Source organism: Myxocyprinus asiaticus, chromosome 26 (genome assembly GCF_019703515.2).
Source record: "Myxocyprinus asiaticus isolate MX2 ecotype Aquarium Trade chromosome 26, UBuf_Myxa_2, whole genome shotgun sequence".
Lineage (NCBI taxonomy): Eukaryota > Metazoa > Chordata > Actinopteri > Cypriniformes > Catostomidae > Myxocyprinus > Myxocyprinus asiaticus.
In genome coordinates, this window is record NC_059369.1 from 24,550,089 (window position 1) to 24,571,189 (window position 21,101).

The 21,101-nt window shown below is 37.8% G+C and overlaps 1 protein-coding gene across 4 annotated transcripts in view; it reads right to left on the minus strand.

Moving 5' to 3' along the window:
* Positions 1–157: 157 nt before the first annotated feature.
* The window catches only part of LOC127417054 (membrane-bound transcription factor site-1 protease-like), a 33,052-nt gene continuing 12,108 nt past the window's right edge, over positions 158–21,101 (minus strand). For 2 of the 4 annotated variants that reach the window (XM_051656745.1, XM_051656746.1), the window contains 21 exons: positions 20,091–20,348; positions 15,313–15,531; positions 15,056–15,166; positions 14,805–14,914; positions 14,544–14,660; positions 14,341–14,408; positions 14,143–14,245; positions 13,174–13,325; positions 9,778–9,939; positions 8,658–8,802; positions 8,309–8,497; positions 7,894–8,066; positions 7,566–7,681; positions 6,302–6,458; positions 5,734–5,858; positions 5,189–5,266; positions 4,924–5,064; positions 3,791–3,922; positions 3,582–3,708; positions 3,335–3,465; positions 158–2,840 (listed from right to left, as the gene is read on the minus strand). In XM_051656745.1, coding sequence (XP_051512705.1) covers positions 2,629–2,840; positions 3,335–3,465; positions 3,582–3,708; positions 3,791–3,922; positions 4,924–5,064; positions 5,189–5,266; positions 5,734–5,858; positions 6,302–6,458; positions 7,566–7,681; positions 7,894–8,066; positions 8,309–8,497; positions 8,658–8,802; positions 9,778–9,939; positions 13,174–13,325; positions 14,143–14,245; positions 14,341–14,408; positions 14,544–14,660; positions 14,805–14,914; positions 15,056–15,166; positions 15,313–15,531; positions 20,091–20,348 — 3,026 coding nt within the window. In that variant the 3' untranslated portion in view covers positions 158–2,628. The other 2 variants (XM_051656747.1, XM_051656748.1) reach the window with 2 other exon arrangements.

The window sequence follows — 21,101 nt, forward strand, 5'->3', positions numbered from 1 at the left end:
AGACAAAGACGACTGCCATAGTGACCAGCACAACATAAACCAACTATTAATCATTGCACCTTTAAGCAACGTCCCCCCCAAATCCCATAATTTCTGCCAAAACATCATATTTGCTACAGATATTGTTACTACTTTAAAATCACAATTTAATATGGGATCTCGTTCAAACTGTTTATTAAACTTTTATCTGAAATTTTATTCATGGTATTAACAATGTAATACATCATAAATTTTTGTATCTGTGATTGTTTTTGTTGTTATTGACGTACAGTATCATCTATTAAGCTTTTCAGTGCAATTAAATTTACTCTCAATAGATTTATTTTATCAATGAGTTTCAATTTCATATGATACTTTTTGTGAAAAGTTGTTGGGAACAGTCGGCCAGACCACCATGTCCAACACATGAACATCACGCTGTGACAATTGGTTTTTGATTTTAATAGATAACACAAAAAAGTGTTAAGTAATTTGTCTTTAAGTCATATGGGGTGTGCAGGACATCCCACATTTAACAGCATGCGTTTCAAGGGGGTATGGTGGAGCCTGTTGCTACAGGCTCACTGTCATTCCCCTGGACATCAGAGCCCAAAGCTGGTTGTTTGAGGCTGTTCCAGTGGCAGAGACAATATTAAGAAAGGCTGGGAACTCTTTAGATATGTAGGACAAGTAGAATATGTGACCTTCTTTGTGACAAGATTTGGGAAATCCATTTATGCACGGACAACTGCTCAGGGTTAGTTCCCATGTTTTTCATGTCATTAACCTCTATCTAGGTTCGCCGTCTGAAAGAGACCGGTGACATTTTCACAGGCTATTCTTTCTATTAAAAATGGATCAGGACTGAGATTTAAAGAGTATGCCCTGTAAATATCACCTCTAATGAAATTAGTCGATTTCACACTAGCCTGAGGCAAAAGCATAGGCGACTACGAGACTGCTTAGGCAAGCAGTTGATCGGATATAGAAAGACACAGAATGAAGAGGATTTCTTTTGTCCGTCTAAACCAGCATTACATTTCAGGGGGGCCATGGTTATGAGGGGTCCACTTAAGAATGCTTTATTTCTTGGAAGATTGGATTTATTTGTTACATTCCTTGCACTTCGAAGCAGTTAAAATGACTTTCATCGCTGATTTGAAAGTTTGTGACAGACTGTTAACAGATTTTACCTTACAGCAGATTGCTAAAATTGAGGGAGAGTAAATAACTCTTGTTACCTGATTTAAAGTCAAGCACTGGGTGGGCCTGTCCTCATACTTGCATGTGGAGAGCATCCCGCATGAAATTAAACGTGGTGGACAAAGATACAAATGTGCTATTTGTGTGTACTTTCTGCAACAGAATTTCAACAAAGAGGTTTACTAACTGCTAGGAGAACACTGTGGCTCCAAAAAGTATTCAGACATTTTTGGACACTTACATTTTTTGAATTTCATTGCATACTGTAAATAGTAAAATATCAAACCCAGTGGCACCTGCACACAAATGGTTTTCTCAGAACATCACTTTCCCCAGTCATTTTTGTACTTTTATCTAGTTATTTTAGTGGATGAATGAAGTTAGCTCCCCTCAGAGTGGAGTAACCACAGGTGTAGTGCATCACATTGACCATCAACATATTTCACAGAGTTTGACAACCAGAAAATGCCAAATTCCATTTCAAACTGTAAATCTAGTTTTATCATTTAAAATCTCTTGTGAAATCTTAAACTTGTGCCATGTCTGCAATGCAATGACATTGCATGGTTTTTAAGTGAGGCTTGAGTGTCCAAATACTTTGAGGCACTATCACAGCTTGTATATACTGTATGCTTCTACTTCACATAATAAAGATAACTACAAAAGGAGGGATCAAAGCCAAACATGGCTCTCATCCAAGAGCGTTCTGAGATGATATTTTACTCCTTGTGTTCAGGCAAACTGGCGGGCCACCCAGTCAAACAATGACAGCTTCATTTATCTTATGCACATGTATCTAAAGCAAACAAAGGAATAGGTTCATTCATCATTGAAAGTAGCAAAATAAACAGAACCATTCCATAGCCGTATATTCTGTCAGTTTCCACTGTTACCCTTAACACAAGAATGTCATCCAAGGGCTTCTAGAGGCAAGTTTTCTGCTTTATATTGGATAAGATATATTTAAAATGATATTTCCACACCAACAACAGAGAAATCTTGATGGCTATTTACAAAAGATGCAAGCACACTCCTATTTTATAAAAACACATTTTGACAATATAAAAATGAAGACATGTGGAAATAGTCCAATATGTTGATCAAGGAAACTGAATGGCTGGTTTTGGTTGTTCAATTTGACATACAAAGCAAGGGTCAATTCTCAATCAATCATCATTAATAAATTAAATAAGGAAACATTTCTCCATTTGGTCACTAAATTGAAAGGCATGTGTTGAATAACGACAAGAGAGGGAATGATGATGTCCATTAGACAAGGCCCTTGTCTGGGCAAAGGTGGCAGTCTTCATCTCAAGCACATACTCAGCCCATCGGAGTCAAAAATCTCATTACCACAGCCACACACACACACACCTCAAGGATGTCAATTCCTTGTTTCTTTGTCCATGTACAGATGTGGCATGTTCAGGTGTGGTGTGTGGCTGATCATACTGTGGGGTTTCTGCCTGAGTGGGTAGTTTGTTGTTGCTGTTGTTGAAGGTAAAGTGGCCGTTTTACTCTGGGTTTCCTGCGCTTGGGCTTGCTCTTGGATTTGGTCAATTGCACCACGAAGAAGGAAAGCACAACCATGGCACCAAGAAACGCAAACACTGGGATGGTCTGGCCCACCTCTTGATTATAGCGGCCTGGCATTATCCCTGAGAAAAAACACAGTTCATAGTGTCAAAACACATTAAAGGCCCTTTTGTAGGCAACATCTGATTGGTTATTTCCTAAATATGCAGCAAGCTCAGTCTAATCAAGCAACACTGAACCCAGAAGTTTCATTCAATGTCATTAAAGGGTTAGTTCGCCCCAAAAAGTATTCTGTTGTCATGTACTCACCCTCTTGTCATTCCAAACCTGAATGACTTGCTTTCTTCTGTGGAACACAAAAGGAAATTTTGAGCAGAATGTGAAGATTAACAGCATCATTCACCATTCCCTTTCAATGTATGGAAAAACAGATGCAATCAAAGTGAATGGTGACAGAGAGTATCAGTCTCTAAAGATCTGCCTAACATCTCCTTGTGTGTTCCATGTAAGAAAGTCATACCGATTTGGAAGGTGGACGAGTAAATGACAGAATTGTAATTTTTTGGGAGAGTTATCCCTTTAAAGCTCATTTAATGTTATCAAGTCCTCTCCTTACCTCCAGGGATGTCCCAGGCTCCACTTTCACCAGGTGACAGGGGTCGAACCTGAGGTCGATACGGCCTCACATTAGGCAAAGCAACCTTGTCCATGTCCACTGACAGTAGCTTCTGGTGCTTCCACAAATTGCTGAGAAGAAATAGATATTCAACATAACTAGTGTCAAATGTCAATGTTATAGAATTTGATTAGTCTCAATACACAGTGCATTGGTCAAGAATGGCACAGGCTATATCTGTACTGACCTAGGAGCAGTCTCATTAAGTGGCTGTGGTTTAGCCCAAGACAAATGAGGGCATGCAGGTAGAGGACGAGGCTTAGGGTCACCCAGATGTGCCTCTAGCACTTTGGAGTAACGATAGAGGTGATTACCTGCAAAAATATTGAAAATTAGTCATCTGATAGACTTGAACATAGCACAACCAGTTTGTAAGGAGACAACTACAAAGTTTACCTTCCAATCTCTGCGGTAACGACCTGTCTGAGCCTGTAGGGGGCACTACTCTGTTTTTAGAGTGGGTGAGGCTGGGTGGAGTCATGCTATAGGATGTGTATTGCAGCAGAGCATCCAGCAGCCAAAAACAGTCTAAATAGGGAAGAGAGAATGCAAATGTGAATTAAATCAATCCAAGCCTGAAAATGTATTAGTGGGTAGGTTTTTAAAAACCTTGTCAAATGCATGCTTGTCCAAAATGTGACCTTACACTGTGGTCCAAATGTCTAAGACCACCAGTGAAGATGCTTCTATTGTGCCTTTTCAAATGTAATATTTTTTTATATTAGTTGCTAAAACAGGATTGGTCAGAAACTCTTAAGGCGGGGCTTAGTGAAGGGTCAATTGAGTAAATATTAATTAAAAAATTAATATTTCAGAAACGGCATGCACTCGTACTGGCATGGACTCCACAACCTGTGTTAAACCTGATGATTCATGTTAATGTTATCTCAGCATGATTTGAGAATGTTTCAAAGAGCATCTTGTGTGCTTCCATGAAAGCAAGGAAATCTGACCTCTTTAAGGAGTTTTTGCATATGTTTGTTTAGAATCTTAATGTCTTACTCAAGTAAAAGTACTAATACTTTTTAAAACATACTCAAGAAGTAATAAATGTAAATCATTTCTTTACTAAAAGTGTCCGAATAAAAAAAAAATACTCAAGTAGCGAGTTACTTGCATATCTTAAAATTCCCATATTTCTTAATTTTTACCTAGTACATTGTTTTCAATTTTTCAAAGTCGCAAACTTAAAGGACGGGCAAGAAGGTGGCGGGAACCAGCTGAACAGTCAACAAAGTTTAATACGAAATTCAAAACTCAAACGAAAATCAAACGTAAACAAACACAGACACATATGCAATGTGGCCACATGTGTCTCTCTCTCGAACCGGCGTCTCCAGCTGCCCTTTATCTCGCTCTCCCGCTCATCAGCTGATTCAGTGCCGGCCGTGCTCCATCACGGCCCAGCCACACCCTCCTCCTCGTCACAGTTTCCTTCAAGGATTAAATTACATTTTGAATCCCTGATTGTCAATGAAGTCTCAGGTTTTTGGAACCCACTGTTTACAAATACGTGAAATATACATTACCTTTCTGTCTGTGACTGTCATCGATGCAGTTGGAGTCTCCATAGAGTGCTATGCGACCTCCCCCCTCTGTTGGCGTTTGGTACAGTCCAAGCACGGGCACATTTTCCACCACTACCGTCTCTTGTTTCAAGACCTCTAGTCCTGGAAATTTGAGGATTTCAGATAACAATAACAAGAAGATGAAGAAAGAGAGAGAGAGCTTTCAGTTGGTCTCCATGGATACAGCAGTGACATGAGGTGTACAATCACAGTGACTTCTGTGTACCTTGATCCTTTAAGGTCTGAGCGATAACAGTTCCATCCTCTGGAAAACGAGCGATACTGCAACCAGAGGCGTAATACACTAAAAGCAAAGACAAATTATTGAAATCAGTTTAAAGTACTATTACTTGTAATTTATTTAACAGGAACCTATAGATATAATGTAGATAGAAGAGTATGTTAAAGGGTTAATTCACCTATATATTAAATTTCTGTCGTCATTTACTCATCCTAATGTTGTTCCAAACCTGTATGACTTTCTTCTCTGGAACACAAAAGATGATGTTAGGCAGAATGTTAGAGAACAGTCTCAGTCACCATTCACTTTCATTAAATGGAAAAAAGGTGCAATTAAAGTTAATAGTGGCTGAGGCTTACATTCTGCCTAAATAATCTTTTGTGTTCCACAGATTATGGGTGTGAACAACATGAGGCTAAGTAAATGACAGAATTTTCATTTTTAGGTGAACAGTCCCTAATAAAGCAACACAGCATGAGAGTAAAGCAGAAAGACAAAAAGAAGTCACAGCGTGCCAGGTCGAGTCTTACTGTCATGATCTGCCATTGTGAAGTCTCCCTCATACAGGCCATCACTGAAAGCCATACCCCACACAGAGATCAGGTCATTCAAGGCTGGCACATTAGCACCCCCTGTGTCTGGCATCCACCATTGCCTGCAGTGCAACGCACATTTTAGTGTTTGCCTTTATTTGATAAACAAAACATGTTTGTCCTGAATAAGACACTTTTCTAAGAATCCCATTTAAAAAGTACACACCAGATCCAACAATAGAAACCACACACTTTCAACCCCCTATAAAATGACATTAGTTATGAATTAGAGCATTTAAATGCCCTAATGAGAAGCACACTATAATGTAAATTAGGACAGAAACAACAGACGGTAATTAGAAAATTAGACAAATGCATTACCGAACTAAAAACTTCAGGTGAAATTACAATTAATAAAGTAATTACCAAGGCAAACTTGACACTAATTATTTTGTAGTCAAAACAGCATTCACCTAGAGATATATGCATTGCTCTGGACTGAAAATATTAAAGACTGGACAGTGACATAAGAGATCATATTGTTCTGTGGCGTTCTCAGCTGTACCTGGTGTTTTCATCGTAGAACTTGACTTTTCTCATGACTGATGTGTTGTACCAGTCACTGAAGATGATGAGAGATAGGCCATTATCTATGTCCCTCCTCAGCTTTGTGATCTCTTCTGGAAAATACTCTTCCTCACTGTCCACCATCATCAGGGTGCCTACACATACACACACAGACAGAGGCAACAGTGTATTTACACAGGTCATATTGTAACGATACAGGCTGTATGGTTCCACTAAACCCATCCATCTTACAGACCCTATGAAATCAAATTTGGAGTTATACGTGTTAGATTTGAGGTCATCTATATGCTAGTGTACTTCTAAAAATTGACTAAATTATCTTTAAGCATTTATATGCATAAAAAAAGTTACAGTCTATCTCTTTTGTAAAAATAGACCAAAAATATTGACTCATCATGCACTCACTCATTTTGTTCAAAACAATGTTCTCTAGAATGAAAGTGTCCCTCCCCCCAATACAATTCATGTTCATGGCTGTTATGTAAAATAAAGACTATTGGCTAGTAACAAAAAAAAAAAAAAAAAAAAAAAAGAGAGCCCTTTAGTATGCCCTGCCCCAGCCCAAACTTCCTGTCTCAATAGGAAATGTGTCAACGCAGGAGAAAACTGCACTTGTCATGTGTTTTATGGGCTCTATTAGAGATTAGCTGCGTTCGGCTTCATCACAGCGCAGACTGATCGCTGCCTGACTTGAAGCAGTTCATGTCAGTTAGAAATGTTGTCCGACTGGATATGGTGCCACCGTATGCATTTTTATAACAGTACATCATATTCATATCATGTTATATTAGGTTTATCATAGTTATATCATGTTTATTCATAAAAACAATTCAAAATGATGAAAAATACTGACTCCCTTATTGCTATTAAAATAATATAGGCTTATATTGGGCTTTCTTCTTGTACACGCAGGCACTGTATTTAGCAGCAAAAACCCAATGTAAATAAATATGGTTTCTGTTCATTATATGAAAAAATTCAAGCCTAAATCTGAATTTCTATCTGTCTATCATCTGCAAAAAAGACATCATAGCGTGATTTGACGTGACTGGTGTAGGGTCAACACACGACAGGATGTGCAAAGTGTTCGGCTTGATGTTTTGATCTTTTCAACTCCTCCCCCGACTGCACCCGGCAAATCTCGACAACCCGTAAGGCAAGGCACAGTTCAAGTCGAACCCACCTATTATCTTTTATACTGAAACCATTCCAAACAGATCCTCCAATGAATCGATACTTACCATACTGACTGGCATCAAAGCAAGTGATTGGTGCCCCCAAGACCTCCACAAAGTAGCCCATGCTTCGAAGATGCTGATACATGTCTCTAAAGTTGGTGTGAATATGATCACCATTCCTTCAAAACAAAAAGGAAAACAACATTATCTAAACCATTTTAAGAGCAAAGGGGACAAAAAACGAAAATGGGAAAAGAGACAAGCTATGAAATGGTGCCCTCTATGGATTCTTTCCCATAATGACTGATTTACTATGACTGCATTTTAATCTTCATAAGATTAAATCTATTGGACTTATTGGAATATTATGATGTTTGAGGTTGTGGCTCACCAGTCAAGTGGATCATTCTTCATACGAAGGTTGTCTCTAGGGAAGTAACCAGGTGGGTAGCGCAGATTATGGTATTGATCCCACAGTATCCTCTTACTACGTGGGGGAGTGGGGACAATCTTCACCTTTACCGGTAACTTCACTGTAGATGTCATCTCACCACCCACTGCTGACTGGACATGGACACACAGAAAACACAGAGACGCCACAAGATTACAAAACTGATGTGATATTGGCCAAACTCAGAGAGGAACTTTGTACCCCAGAAAAAGTGATTTTAGGTTTCTAATAGATGTGCTACACAATTTAATATCAAAGCATAATGGTTTTCAATCCAGATTTCAGACCACTTTACTGGGGATCTCAATCGTGTCATGGCACAGAAACGTGTTAAGACCTTCATTCTTTTACTTACATCATTCTCTGCTGGTGAGGCCACAGTAACCATGAGATGACCCTGAGCGATGCCTTCCCATGATGCAGCTTTCTTGGCCACAGATATGGAGACAGCCAGGTATCCGGCCCAGGGCCAAAGCACAGGTGAGTAAGATACTGCCACATCCACATAATCCCCATTCTGAGGCAGGTAGGGCTGCCAGATGGGCTGTGGAAGCAAAACATAACTGAACTAAGGGACTTTATAGCTGCTTCAAATAGACAATTCATATTTAAGATTACAATTTAACCATATCTATAAAATAACAAATCAGTTAACACTGAATTAACTCATTTGCTTTGTAGCCAGTCTCTTTATTATTGCCCACCTTGTCCACAATCCTGCCAGTCACACCCATACCATTAAGAATGGTCACATTGACAATAGTTGGCATGCCACCGGAGTAAATGGGCTGAGAGCAGTAGGGCCACATGTATGGGCACTCGGTCAGATCTATGTAACTGGGGCTCAGGCTAAAGATCAAAAACATCAGAAATTAATTCCATGCATGACCTCTGAAAAGATAATAAACCAAGTAAAATCTGTTCTATAATCAGGCTCCACAATGCAGGTGTGATACAGGCAAACTTTTTAATTGACAACATCAGAATACATGAATAAGTGTTGAGAATCCAACTTACAGTGGGCACAAGAAGTATTTAAGATACTTAAGCCACACTTAATGCATGTCTTAGCATTAAATTACAAAATATCAAACCAAGAGGCATTTATTTTGAAATAAATAACAGACTTATCAAGCAAAACTTCACAAAAGGAAATTTGTTAGGTTTCAAATTGAAAAACAATAGATATACTGTTTAATATTAAGACAAAAAGGTATTTGGACACTTTCTGGATGTCAAACTTATGTCCATAGTTGTGATGAACTACATCTGTGCTGACTCTGCTAGGACAGATGTGTGAACTTGACTTCATACATCCACTAAAAATCACCTTGAGACCAGTTGGTTAAAAGCATTTGCAAAAAATGGCTCAGAAAAGTGAAGACATTTCAGAGGTCTAGCATCATTTGTTTGCAGATGCCACTTGGTTAGTTTACCTAAAAATGAAAATTGTATGATGATTTACTCACTCTTATGACATCCAAGATGATATGGAGATATGGATTTAACCACCAGAGTTGTCTGGATTAATTTTGTGTTGCACTTATGTGGATTTTGGAGCTTCAGAATTTTGGCACCCATTCACTTGCATTGTATGGACCTACAGAGCTGAGATATTCTTCTAAAAATCTTCATTTGTGTTCAGCAGAAGAAAGAAAGTTATACACATCTGAGATGCCAGGAGGGTGAGTAAATCGTGAGAGAATTATCATTTTTGGGTTGATGTCCAAAAGGGTGCAAATACTTTTTGGGCCACTTTATGGGACCAGAGCACTAGTCAATGTAGAGGTAAACAGTCCATGATGATGTGTGTGAAAAGAATACCTAGCTTGTGGCTTATAGCTGTTAAGGATCTGGTAGGCTCTGAGCAGGTCGAGTTTGCCATGGCCCTGCTCAAACATGTTGACACCCGGCAGCCTGCGGGCTGATGCAATCAGAGCCTGCTTCATACTGGCTGGGTTTACCAACTCTCTATTCAACACAGTGCTGAGAAGAGGAAAGACATTGTACATAAACAGTTAAAATAAAACAACAGACATCATTCCCTTGTATTTCAGTAGTGGATGTGGCTTTATCGAGGAGGGGAATATCATTCATGTGCAGCAGGTTTAGAAAAATAAACTGAAAAGAGGTCTTTGGCAAATAGTGACTCAGAGACCATGAAACAGAAGAGGGGAATGGGGTCAAGTACCTGTAACGGAGTAAAATAAATGAGAGCAATATATATATATATATATATATATATATATATATATATATATATATATATATCTATCTCAGAGGAATGAAGAGACAACAGAAGTAGAAGAAAAGTGGCAACACCAACAAATGAAGGTAGCCTGTCACAGTCTATGGATATTAACTATATTAAATAAATGGCTAAAAGGCAAGACAGGGAGATGAAGAAATCAAGAAAAAGAAAGGATGCCATTTAACTCCCTGAGGAAAACTAGACTGATTATGTTCATTAATTTGTTTGTTTGTTTTTTCCTTACAGGATGAATGTACAATTAATTTCCCCCATTAAGCCACAGGATCAAACAAGCGTACTTACACAGAGCGACATACTCATTTCTTAAGTGAAGAATGCTTTTACCATTTATTTAGCTACTGCCTGTATTTTCTGTCTTTAAGTTTTATTTCCTCTCTGTTTTTTATTAACAATTGTAACTCCTCAATTTATAAAGCTAGCAATAGTGTTTATCCTATTTAAGTGTCTATTCCAGATCAATGATGTGATATGGGATCAGTCACAGGGTATCTGCAGGTTCGAAGGAATGAAATTGAAGACTTAAGGCCAAATAAAAGAAAAATTTAAGACCACATTAAATAATTAATTAACAGGTAAATACAAAACCACTGAGGCTACTTGAATGTCTGTGTACATGTTTTTTTTTTTACATTTTATTGTGCAATTATGTGTTTTCTTTTTTAAATAAGTTAATACAACATTAAAACTCTAAATTAATTCATTAAGAATGCATGTAGCTTAAAGTATGTAGCCTATATTGTGACCCTTCTCTTTAGTTACTTACTTTCCAGCAAGATGTGACGCAATAGACCAATCCTTTGGCAACGTCACCGTTTATGTCAAACATGGAAGTGGTGGCAAAAACCGCGTGCAAAAAGTAAACTTTTATCGTATTACATTGTTGAAAATGTATTACAAGGGCTTTCATTGACTGCTGTGGCTTCAAGCCATCAACAGAGCTGGTTGGAATGCAGTGATAATTTCAACTCAAAACTTTGCAGCAAAAATGTATAGTGAACATGATTACATGTTTGTTTTTAACTCATTTCATTATAGTAATTGTATCGCTAAGAATATGTTTGTATTTATGATGGTTTTGTGTCATACTTTTGTTTAATCATCTAATCTGTCAAATCTAACAACAGTCAATGGGCTTTCTGTCTCCACTTACTGCGCATGCGCTGAAATGTAAGCAAGAGGATTGGTCTATGTTTGATTTTTAATGGGGATGGAAACAAGGCTGTGAGGGATAGACTTGCCATCTCTTCAATGGCACGACGGTATAAAGCTGTAAAAAAAAAAAAGCTTTTCCACAACTCATGTTGTCTGGATTTTTTTGTCTACTGAGTGTTCGTGAAAATATATTTCTTCAAAAACACTTTAAACTGCAGTGCAGCTCATTGAAGAGACTGTACGTCTATCCCGCACAGCCTCGTTGTAATTCCCATTAAAAATCCTATATTTTGAATAAAGTCTAGCATGTGCTGAATAACATTTATAAAAAAAATTCTTGGCAGACACCTTTAACAAATACTTTAACAGGTAGTTAAAGGGCAGTTCATTTAAAAATGAAATTTCATCACTGCTCTCCCTTGAGTCTGTATGAATTTTTCTCTGCCGTAGAACAAAAAAGATGTAAGCAAAACGTTTAGTCTCAGTCACCATTCACTGTCACTGAATCTTTTTTTTATTCAATGAAAGTGAATGGTGACTGAAACTCCCTAATATCTCCTTTTGATATCCACTGCAATAAGTCATACAGGTTTGCAACAGCATGAAGGTAAGTGATGACAATTTTCATTTTTGTGTGAAATCTCAAGTCAAAACTCATCAGTTACCTTAAAAATGGTCGTTTAAAGTTGACAAGATGTATTGAAAATGTTAACAGATTAAATTATGAAAGAGATCTGTGCTGCATAATTAGTTATGATGTATACTGAAAACAGATTATATACTAAATATTAAATATAGATAAAATGTTTTCATATTATGTATATTATTAATATTATATTTATATAATTATATTATTATTGTTTTGTATATTATTACAAACATTTTAAAATTGACTGATTCAGATGGCAGAGAAATACCTGTATATGTCAGATCTAGAGAGATGGAGATGAGAGATGTAACAGGTGTAACTCTGCAGCTGAGTAGTTCTGTTAGCTTTAGTTATTGTCAAATGTGATGTAAAATATGGAAGCGCCACGATTTGAAAAGCATCAAAAGACCGCTCCAACCTCGCGCACTTGCAAATTGCAATGTTGACAGCTTTGTCGATTATAAGTAGGAGCGATAGTGTTAGCGCATCGCTCGCTTACAGAGATGCAGAATAACACCATTTGCATTTCTGATTAACGGGTTTATGAAGGCTAATACATGTGTAACATTGTAAGTTCAGTAAAAATGCACTTCCTCTTCCTCTGCGCGCGCTCACGAAACTCAAGTGTCAACTGCTAAATGATGGATGCACGAGAGAGAGAGAGAGAGAGAGAAAGAGACAGCAAATTACATTTAAGACTTCTTGTAAATTTCCTTTATTTAAGGACTTTTTATGGCCTTCAATTTTAAAAAGTAAATTTAAGACGTTAAAGTGCACCTAATATGATTTTTAAACATGCCTAATTTTGTTTTAAAGTTCTCATACAATAGATTTACATGCATATAAAGTCAAAAAACACTTTCATTTGCTCAATTTAAATTGCAGCATTACCTTTTTTCCCCCAGTGTCAAAAACGACTCGTTCATTGATCCGTTTAAACATTTAAACAATTCCTTTAAGAAGCAGCACTGTTTTGAGTACAAACAAATGAAGTACAAATATTCCATACAGTCTCTCAATTAATATGGGGGTCATAAAACTGCATATATAATAATTATAAAAGAATTAGCAGATTTCTTTTCAGAAGTATTTAATGTCAACTACCCTCAAGCATACTTGTAAACATTTTTGTTCATCCATGTCTCACCTGGCCAGTAGTGTGACAGCTCCAGCCACCACAGGTGATGCAACACTGGTGCCAGAGAGAGAACGACAGCCCTCCTTCAATCCTGAACCACGCACCCCAGAGCCATACGTCACAATGTCAGGCTTCACCCTGCCATAGCCCCCTGGCAGCTCCTGATGAACAGACAGTACAAGAGTCAAAAAATGACTAAACTGAGCTAACAAGAAAGACTGACAAAGTGTGATGAGTGGGAAAGAGGGCAGTATATAAATTATATTCAGAACCTGAATGAACACTGAATGGCCACACACTGAACACATAACATACATCCATGACTTTTTATCAACATTAAATTTTGGGTTAAATCTATAATAATGTATGAGGGAAATTGTACATCTTGTATCCTATAATTGGTCACCATTTCTTTGTTTTTCACCATTTTTAAAAACCTTTTTTGACTTCACTAGGTCATTATAAACATGGTGCAGAACATGCCAAAGTCCCAGAAGTATTTCATGTCAGCTACCAATATGGCTAAAAGGATGTTGCAAATCTCATATCTAGACTAATCTAATCTTTTTATGCAGGGTTCTGAACATGCCTTTATGATAAAACATCACAATAGGGGCATCCGTTTCCAATGTCAATATCTTATTATCATCCTTGACAATACAGAAACATCTCAATGACAGATTCATTTATATATAACTATATTGTAAATCTACAAAGCTTTAATTCTGTGAGCCACTTCAAAGGTGCAATAAAGGATTTTTTACAGTGCCCTCTGAAGTGTTTGTAAATCTCTTCATTTCATTCTTCTTCCTAGAGGTGTGAAGTCCAGAAATCTCCAGCTTTGTGTTAGGAGATAACATGAGGTGTCTGCCATTTTTTAGATCAGCTCAAAATGTGCAGGCATGTTCTAACAAGCCTCTCAAAGCAGCTGCACAGAAACAATGCAATGATGCAAAGTCAGCACAAGACACAACGAACCCATGTTGTCATGCCCCGGGATGAGAACCTGGCAATGTTGTCCTCAAAATCAATCCCTCCGACACCAATAACATCCATCTGATCTGCTGGATTGTTCAGGGTTCTGGAACACACACATATACACAAAACAATATCAACAGAACTGCTGTGGCTATTTGGCAAATGTAATGTAATCTGTTATTGGACTGGTACACTTACCCATACAATGGGCCATCATTGCCAATAGCAGACACCATAATCACTTTGTTGGCTGTGAGCTCCCAAACCTTGTTAAACATAGGCAGGGGAGAAGAGATTTTATTGTAGCACTACATCACATTGAACATAAATCATGTTTGATATAGAAAGTGCAATGCACTGCACTTTTCCCCCAAAAGACAATGTTTCCTTTCTGTTCATACCTTATCAACAAAAGGATGATCCATGAAGTCTGGTCCCCCTATACTGAGGTTTAAGACGTCTATCTTCTTCAGGATGGCGTAGTTGAAGGCATCTAAGAACCAGGAGGTGTAGGACACCTGAGTAGAAAGCAGCCCGTCAGACATAAAGGAAAGGTATGTGGAAGTGTATTATAATATAAATTCATTGAACTGTAAAATGAAAGAAAAGAACAAAATGAAGGTGGTTGTTCAGGGACATGGATACAAATGTTTGAGTAATACCTGGTTATTGGTAAAAACTCTAAAGATATGCAGTTCAGAATCTGGAGCAAATCCCTGGCACTCCCTCATGCTGGCAATAACCCCAGCAACAAACGTGCCATGACCCAACCCTGAAGACAGATTGTGAGAAACAAAGATAAGCCACTGATCCATGCATTTCATCCAAACAATTCTTCTGGGTTGATTCAGTCAACTTCACTCAGAGCTCAACAAGGAACTATGGATGTTTAAACTGTGAAAAGTCATCTTACCATCATCCAGTGTTTTCTCATTGGTCCAGTTGGTTCTCTCCTTAACATTTTTAAAGTGAGGGTGCTTCTCACTCAGCCCAGTGTCAAATACTGCTACCTTCACTCCAGAGCCTGTATAGAAGCACAAATCAGAGATACAAGTTAAACTGCAGACCTTGTGAAAAACATTATCTTCTAAATGAAAATTAAAGCAAAAAGTAAAGACATGCATCCACACTTTTACATTCCATCAATTACAGTAGCAAACCTTCACATACCAGTGTGTCCCATCTGCCAGAGCACATCTGCTTGCAGTATCTGAGCGACATGTCTGGGGATAGCCCGTAGGAGACGGCGACTGGAGTGTCTGCCTGTGGCATGCCAGAAGCCAGAGCTCAGAGATAGACTGGTTCTCCTGAGTGGCCTTGAAGACTGCCACGACTGCCACTTCTGCACCCAGCGTGTGTCATTGCACGGTGATCCACCATCAGTGCCTGCTGAAAGAGAGATAAAGGAAAAGCATTACTAAAAAAAATTATTGTGTGCTCACATCCAAGATCCTATCTTTTAAAAATTGTTCTTGAAAGATCATCTAGTTTCTCTCTCTTAGAGCCTCTGTTTCCTATTAAGTTAGGTATGTTCCGATAAAACTTTTTTAGAACGAGTACCGATATCAGCAGTTTATTTCAATTTTATCATCAAAATTGTTTAAATAAATTAAACTTTAATCAAATTAAAGTATAACAATTTTTAACATGAAATTGTATTATTTTTATCAAATGAAGTGATTTTATACAGAACCTCACAGCACAGTCCTAAATACAACATTGGAGTTATTTTTGTCAAATAAATAAGACTACTGTCAGTAAAGAAGGACTAAGGCAATATTTTAAAATAATAATAAAAATAAAATAAAAAAATATATATATATATAAATCAAGCTTTTGACACTTAGGACAATTGAGGGACTTGTACACGACTATTACACAATGGTGCAATCATTCATTGATGCTCAAGAAGGCAACACACTACTATATGCATACTCTGCTTTATGTAAATATTTGCTTATGTAGATTCTGAAGAGCAGTACTAAATAAAATAAAAATCTTTTGTCTCTTATATTTGTATAAATTATGAAAGGGTATGAGACAAAAGGGAATGCAAACTTATCTTCTCAACTATATATACTGTTTATTAAACCTTCGATGAATAGGTTATCAGCTGACTTCTTTCTCTTCGGCTTTCCATCTTGTTTCTGAACAGCAATCTAAACCGAGAAAATCTGTGATTTGGCTACTAAAAACAGCCATTTGGCTCCTTAATATTTCAGTTTAGGAGCCAATGGCTCCTAAGTCGTTTTTTTTAGTCTGAAGCCCTGCTATGCCTGCACAACACCAGCTCCACACATTCACAAGCACTCACATTTAAAACACAGCACGTGCAAACGATCTATTTATCTCATTAAATCACAGTTTTTACTGTTAAATAATTTCATTAGGACATGACGTGATTTTAATCAGTGCACTGAATGTTTACGTAATGACATTCGTAAGTCAGATGGTATCGGTGTTTGGTATCAGAGCATTTTTAGGAGTATCGGTACGAGCGCAGTACAGGACCCGATTCCGATACCAGTATCAGTGCATCCCTACATTAAGTCTACATTCGTATGCACTTTCTTATAAGGACACACATTAGTCTCGCACAACTGTCTCTCATCGTTTAGCAGATATGACCCAATACATTTTTCATGAGCGTCCCACATTGACTTAAGTCTTCATCTCATCAATGCAAAGTTCCATCTGCATGAAACCTGGCACGGATGAACAACAGGCCATATTGAGGATGCATACCAATTTTTGTCAAATTCTGCCAATAGGGAGCACTATAACTAAAATATCTGAATAACTCTGCAAACATTCAAATGAGAAGAGGAAATGCACAACCACTAGGAGCTGTTAACACAAGAGCATGTTTTTGCATCCATCCATGTTGTTTTAGATTTTATTTTTCATGCAAACAAACGCTTGACCGTTGTGCCTTGTTTTTTAGCATCTCGCGCCGGAGTACCACTTTTTTGCCGTATCAAGTTTGAAAACGTATATTAAGCTTTATCAAAATGTGTCTCGATAGACCTGCATTCTGATCCATTCATTGCGAGGCATCTAGTTCGGTCTGAACGTCCCTTTAGATGACTATTTTATTGTGCCAAATTTGAAAATTGTGGTTATTTGTCCTCTTTTCCAATGTGCCTGGACCCCAATAATTGGCACTTACAGCAATATTGAAATGAATAATCCAAAAGTAAATGGTGTTGAACAGTAACAAAACTTAAATATGGGCAAAATAAATGCACAATGCAATATTCAATGCCAGCCACACAATCTCAACTTCCCTTTTACTAGCATTTTTATTAGCCCCTTGAATAACTGCCGATGAAACCAGGGACAGGTAGCCTCAGCTTTCACGAATATTTCCACCCTTTTAAAACAATGCAGAGAGATAATAGTGATTGGGCCTTCACATTTATGTAGAAGAGATGATGTGAAGAGTGAAAAAGCTCTTGTATAGAGCAGTTCTCAGAAAGGAACCGTAGGTGTCGAAGCGTGGCTGAATTGCAGAGCTAACCACCTTGACCAGTTCCGACATGTCAAGCTTCTTTTCTGGCTGATTACTGCTCATTAATTCCCCCTAGAGCTATACTGACAAGACTAGAGCATATACTGTAATTATATTACATTTTAATCTCTCACTTGCGCTCTTGTAGGGCTGACCCTGAAATAATTTAAATGATAATTACTTGCATATACGCTCTCAAACCATGACCAGGGGTTATCATTAGAGGTAGTTTGGTTTTGAGAAGATGAACAAAAAATACATAATTAGCTTAGTTGGGTCTCTTTCCATAAGCTGTGGTATGTATAAAGTGTGGTTGAAGAGCGAGAGAGAACAGCTGTTTCCATTCATGTTGTCCGAATTTTATTTATGCAAAAAAACACAATATCGCAAAAACAATGTGTGAATAAAGACGGGTTTCCATCCCTTGTGTTCAAAAGAACAAAATCAAAATAATCACTTCTGGATAAATTGTTGCCACTGTGACTCTTTTATTACAAAAATGATCACGGTTTAGAGCACACAGACAAAACACTTAAAGAACTTGTCTCATGTCTGGGAACGACAGCGCGTCACACAATTCCGGAAGCACTGTGTGTGTGCATTCCTTCATCTTTATGCCTTTGCCGTGCAATAAACTTGCTCTTCAGCACAGTTCAAGTTTGTGTTCAACTTATTTGCTCTGCAAACTCTGTGCACTTTGGATTTTCTAGACACTGTTATTTTAAGATGACCAGAGCAACATTTCAGATGTGATGATTGGTCCACTGGTTAGTCCAGTTATGAATGAGCTATTTAGTCACATTACTTTTTTTTTATGCGCACACTGAATTCCTAATGAATTCAATAGGAGTTTATTGGTAAATATGCTTCTATCATAGTTTATACCCATTTCCTCTAATAAAAAAATTATCCTCCTCAAGTGTGCATATAAGATTTTATTAGCATTTTGGATATTTTATTCACATCTTGGTGTTGCCATCCAGCAGTTTTTATGCGATATCCCAAAATGTGCATAAAATAAGTGAATTGAAACCCAGCTAATGATAGAGATCCAGTGAAGTTCAACTATACATTGAAAATCTGAGATTCAAAATCGTATTTAAAGCTGGAAATTAAGTGTTTTACGATTTAAACCATTTAAAACAATGCAATGACCTTCTGTAAGCTCTGTACAGAAGCACATAAGATGCACTTTGGATCATTCTCAAATCATGTTGGGATAACATGGATCATCAAATTTTGCAAACTTGTAAAGTCCATACTGTTGTTAAAGCAAAAGGAAATTAATGTTAATTTTTCAACCTCACTCAAATTGTTATGCTGATAATACAATTTACAACAACAACAAAATATGTGGGAGTGCAGACTGGTGGAGCCAGACAGATAAACATTTTACAGAAGCAGTGGCGCTTGTATAGGATGCTGGTAGAAGCAGGCGTGAATGGAAGAGGAAGTCATTCTGTTATTATACAGGAGCAGAGCTAGCTAGTAAACAATAATCATTCTCCTGGGGTCTCTCGACACTGACAGTGGATTTGCATAGTGGGGAACACTGCATTTTATCACCTCACCTACTCAGTTCAAACTTTGCTGCTGTCATCATCCGTAAGAAAGCTGGTGAAGATCATATTCATTACTTAACACTTCTTTAAAATCACAAACTCACAACGGCACTATAGGGTTCAAGTGAGACAGGAAGCTTTATAAATACCAGACTTCACACACTTTTTGACCAATGAATTTCCATGACCTTTCAATTATATGTTATTTCCAGACGTTTAAAAATCCTTTTGATTCATACCAACTCACTTATGAATCAATTAGACCAATTTATGAATCAGTTCACCCAATTTATATTTAAAAACCCCGACTAAAGATCAAGTCACTCACTGACATGTACTATGGCATTCAAGCAAGTTTTACTTTACACAAGGGAAATATCTAGTCAATATTTAAGAGCAGAGCATAAAAAGAAAATAAAAGAGTACTTTTAGGAGTAACGCAAGGAGCTGCTAAACTGGAGCAACTACTTCATGCTATCATACGGTCTGATGAAACTACTATTCACATCTAAACACATTTGTTCTTCTAATCTCAAAATCACTATACGCTTGGGGAGGCTGGCATAAAATCAAACCGATCCATTTGTTCAGCACAGCAGTCACATAAACAAATACATAGAAAACACAAAGATGCCTGCTACAAAAATAAAGCATTTACCTTCAACCAAACACTGTGCTATTGGCAGATCAGTAAGACAGAAGTTCTGTAAGCATGTAATGCCACCATCGAATGGCACCATGTTAAGTTAGAGGGACAGTCACTTTGGTGCAGCCTGGGGTTAAGTCCTTTATCGAAATCTCTAATGGGGTTTGTACCTGTAACTCTTCAATTACCAGTTCTGAATGTCAGTGTTGTGAAGTACAGTACTACTTACAGTCGGTCACTTTGAGGCTGCGGAGGACCATGCGCTGTGGCGTCACTCTCTTGATGTAGGGATGGTCCTGCAGGTTGAGCAGACTGCTGCGGATGTCCTGCCGGATCTCCACCACCTCAAAGTCACTGGGGTAATCGCTGGCAGGATTGTTCCGCCGTACGATGCGCCAGTTCACCGCATCCACATCTCGAAGGGCGCTGCTGATGAAATGACTGCGAGCTTTGGCTGTGAAGTAACCGTTAAATGCAACAATGTACTCTATAGAAGAGACAAAGAGGAAGAACAGAAGACTGAGACATGGTATGATCTTGCAAATCTCATACAACTACTGCAGTTGCATTTCTTTAGGCCTGCAAGTTCTACAAATTAAGCAAACTGGCATTAAAGAGCATCTGTTTAATGACAGGGAGACACTCCTCAAAAAGGATTCAATCTTGCATCAACAATCACATACAGACTGTAAAGAGTTAGTTCACCAAAAAAAAAATAAAAAAATTCTGTCATCATTTACTACTCACCCTCATGTTGTTACAAACCCATATGACTTTCTATTGTGGAACACAAGAGGAAATAATTAGCAGAATGTTAGCCTCAGTCACCATTCACTTTAATTGCATCTTTTTTCCATACAATGAAAATGAATAGTGACTGAGGCTAAATTCTGTCTAACATCTTTTGTGTTCCAGAGAAGAAACAAAGTCTTACAGGTTTGAAAACATCAGGAGGGTGAGTAAATGATGACAGAATTGTATCTTTGGGTGAACTATCCCTTTAGCAGAAATACAGTTAAAATTGCTGGTGAGTGAAAGCAGGGTGGGTAAAGGAACACCCAAGTTCTTTCTCCTGACAGAGTTTATGCAAATCATTTGCAACAAACCTCAACATTGTTAGTATGCCTTGAAATGGGGTTGTACTTAAGAGTGCTTTGTGCGACTTAGAAAATGGGCAAAGAGCACAGGGGAAAATGCAAGACAAGCATGAAAGCTCGGGGATTCAATGACTTTGGGGAGT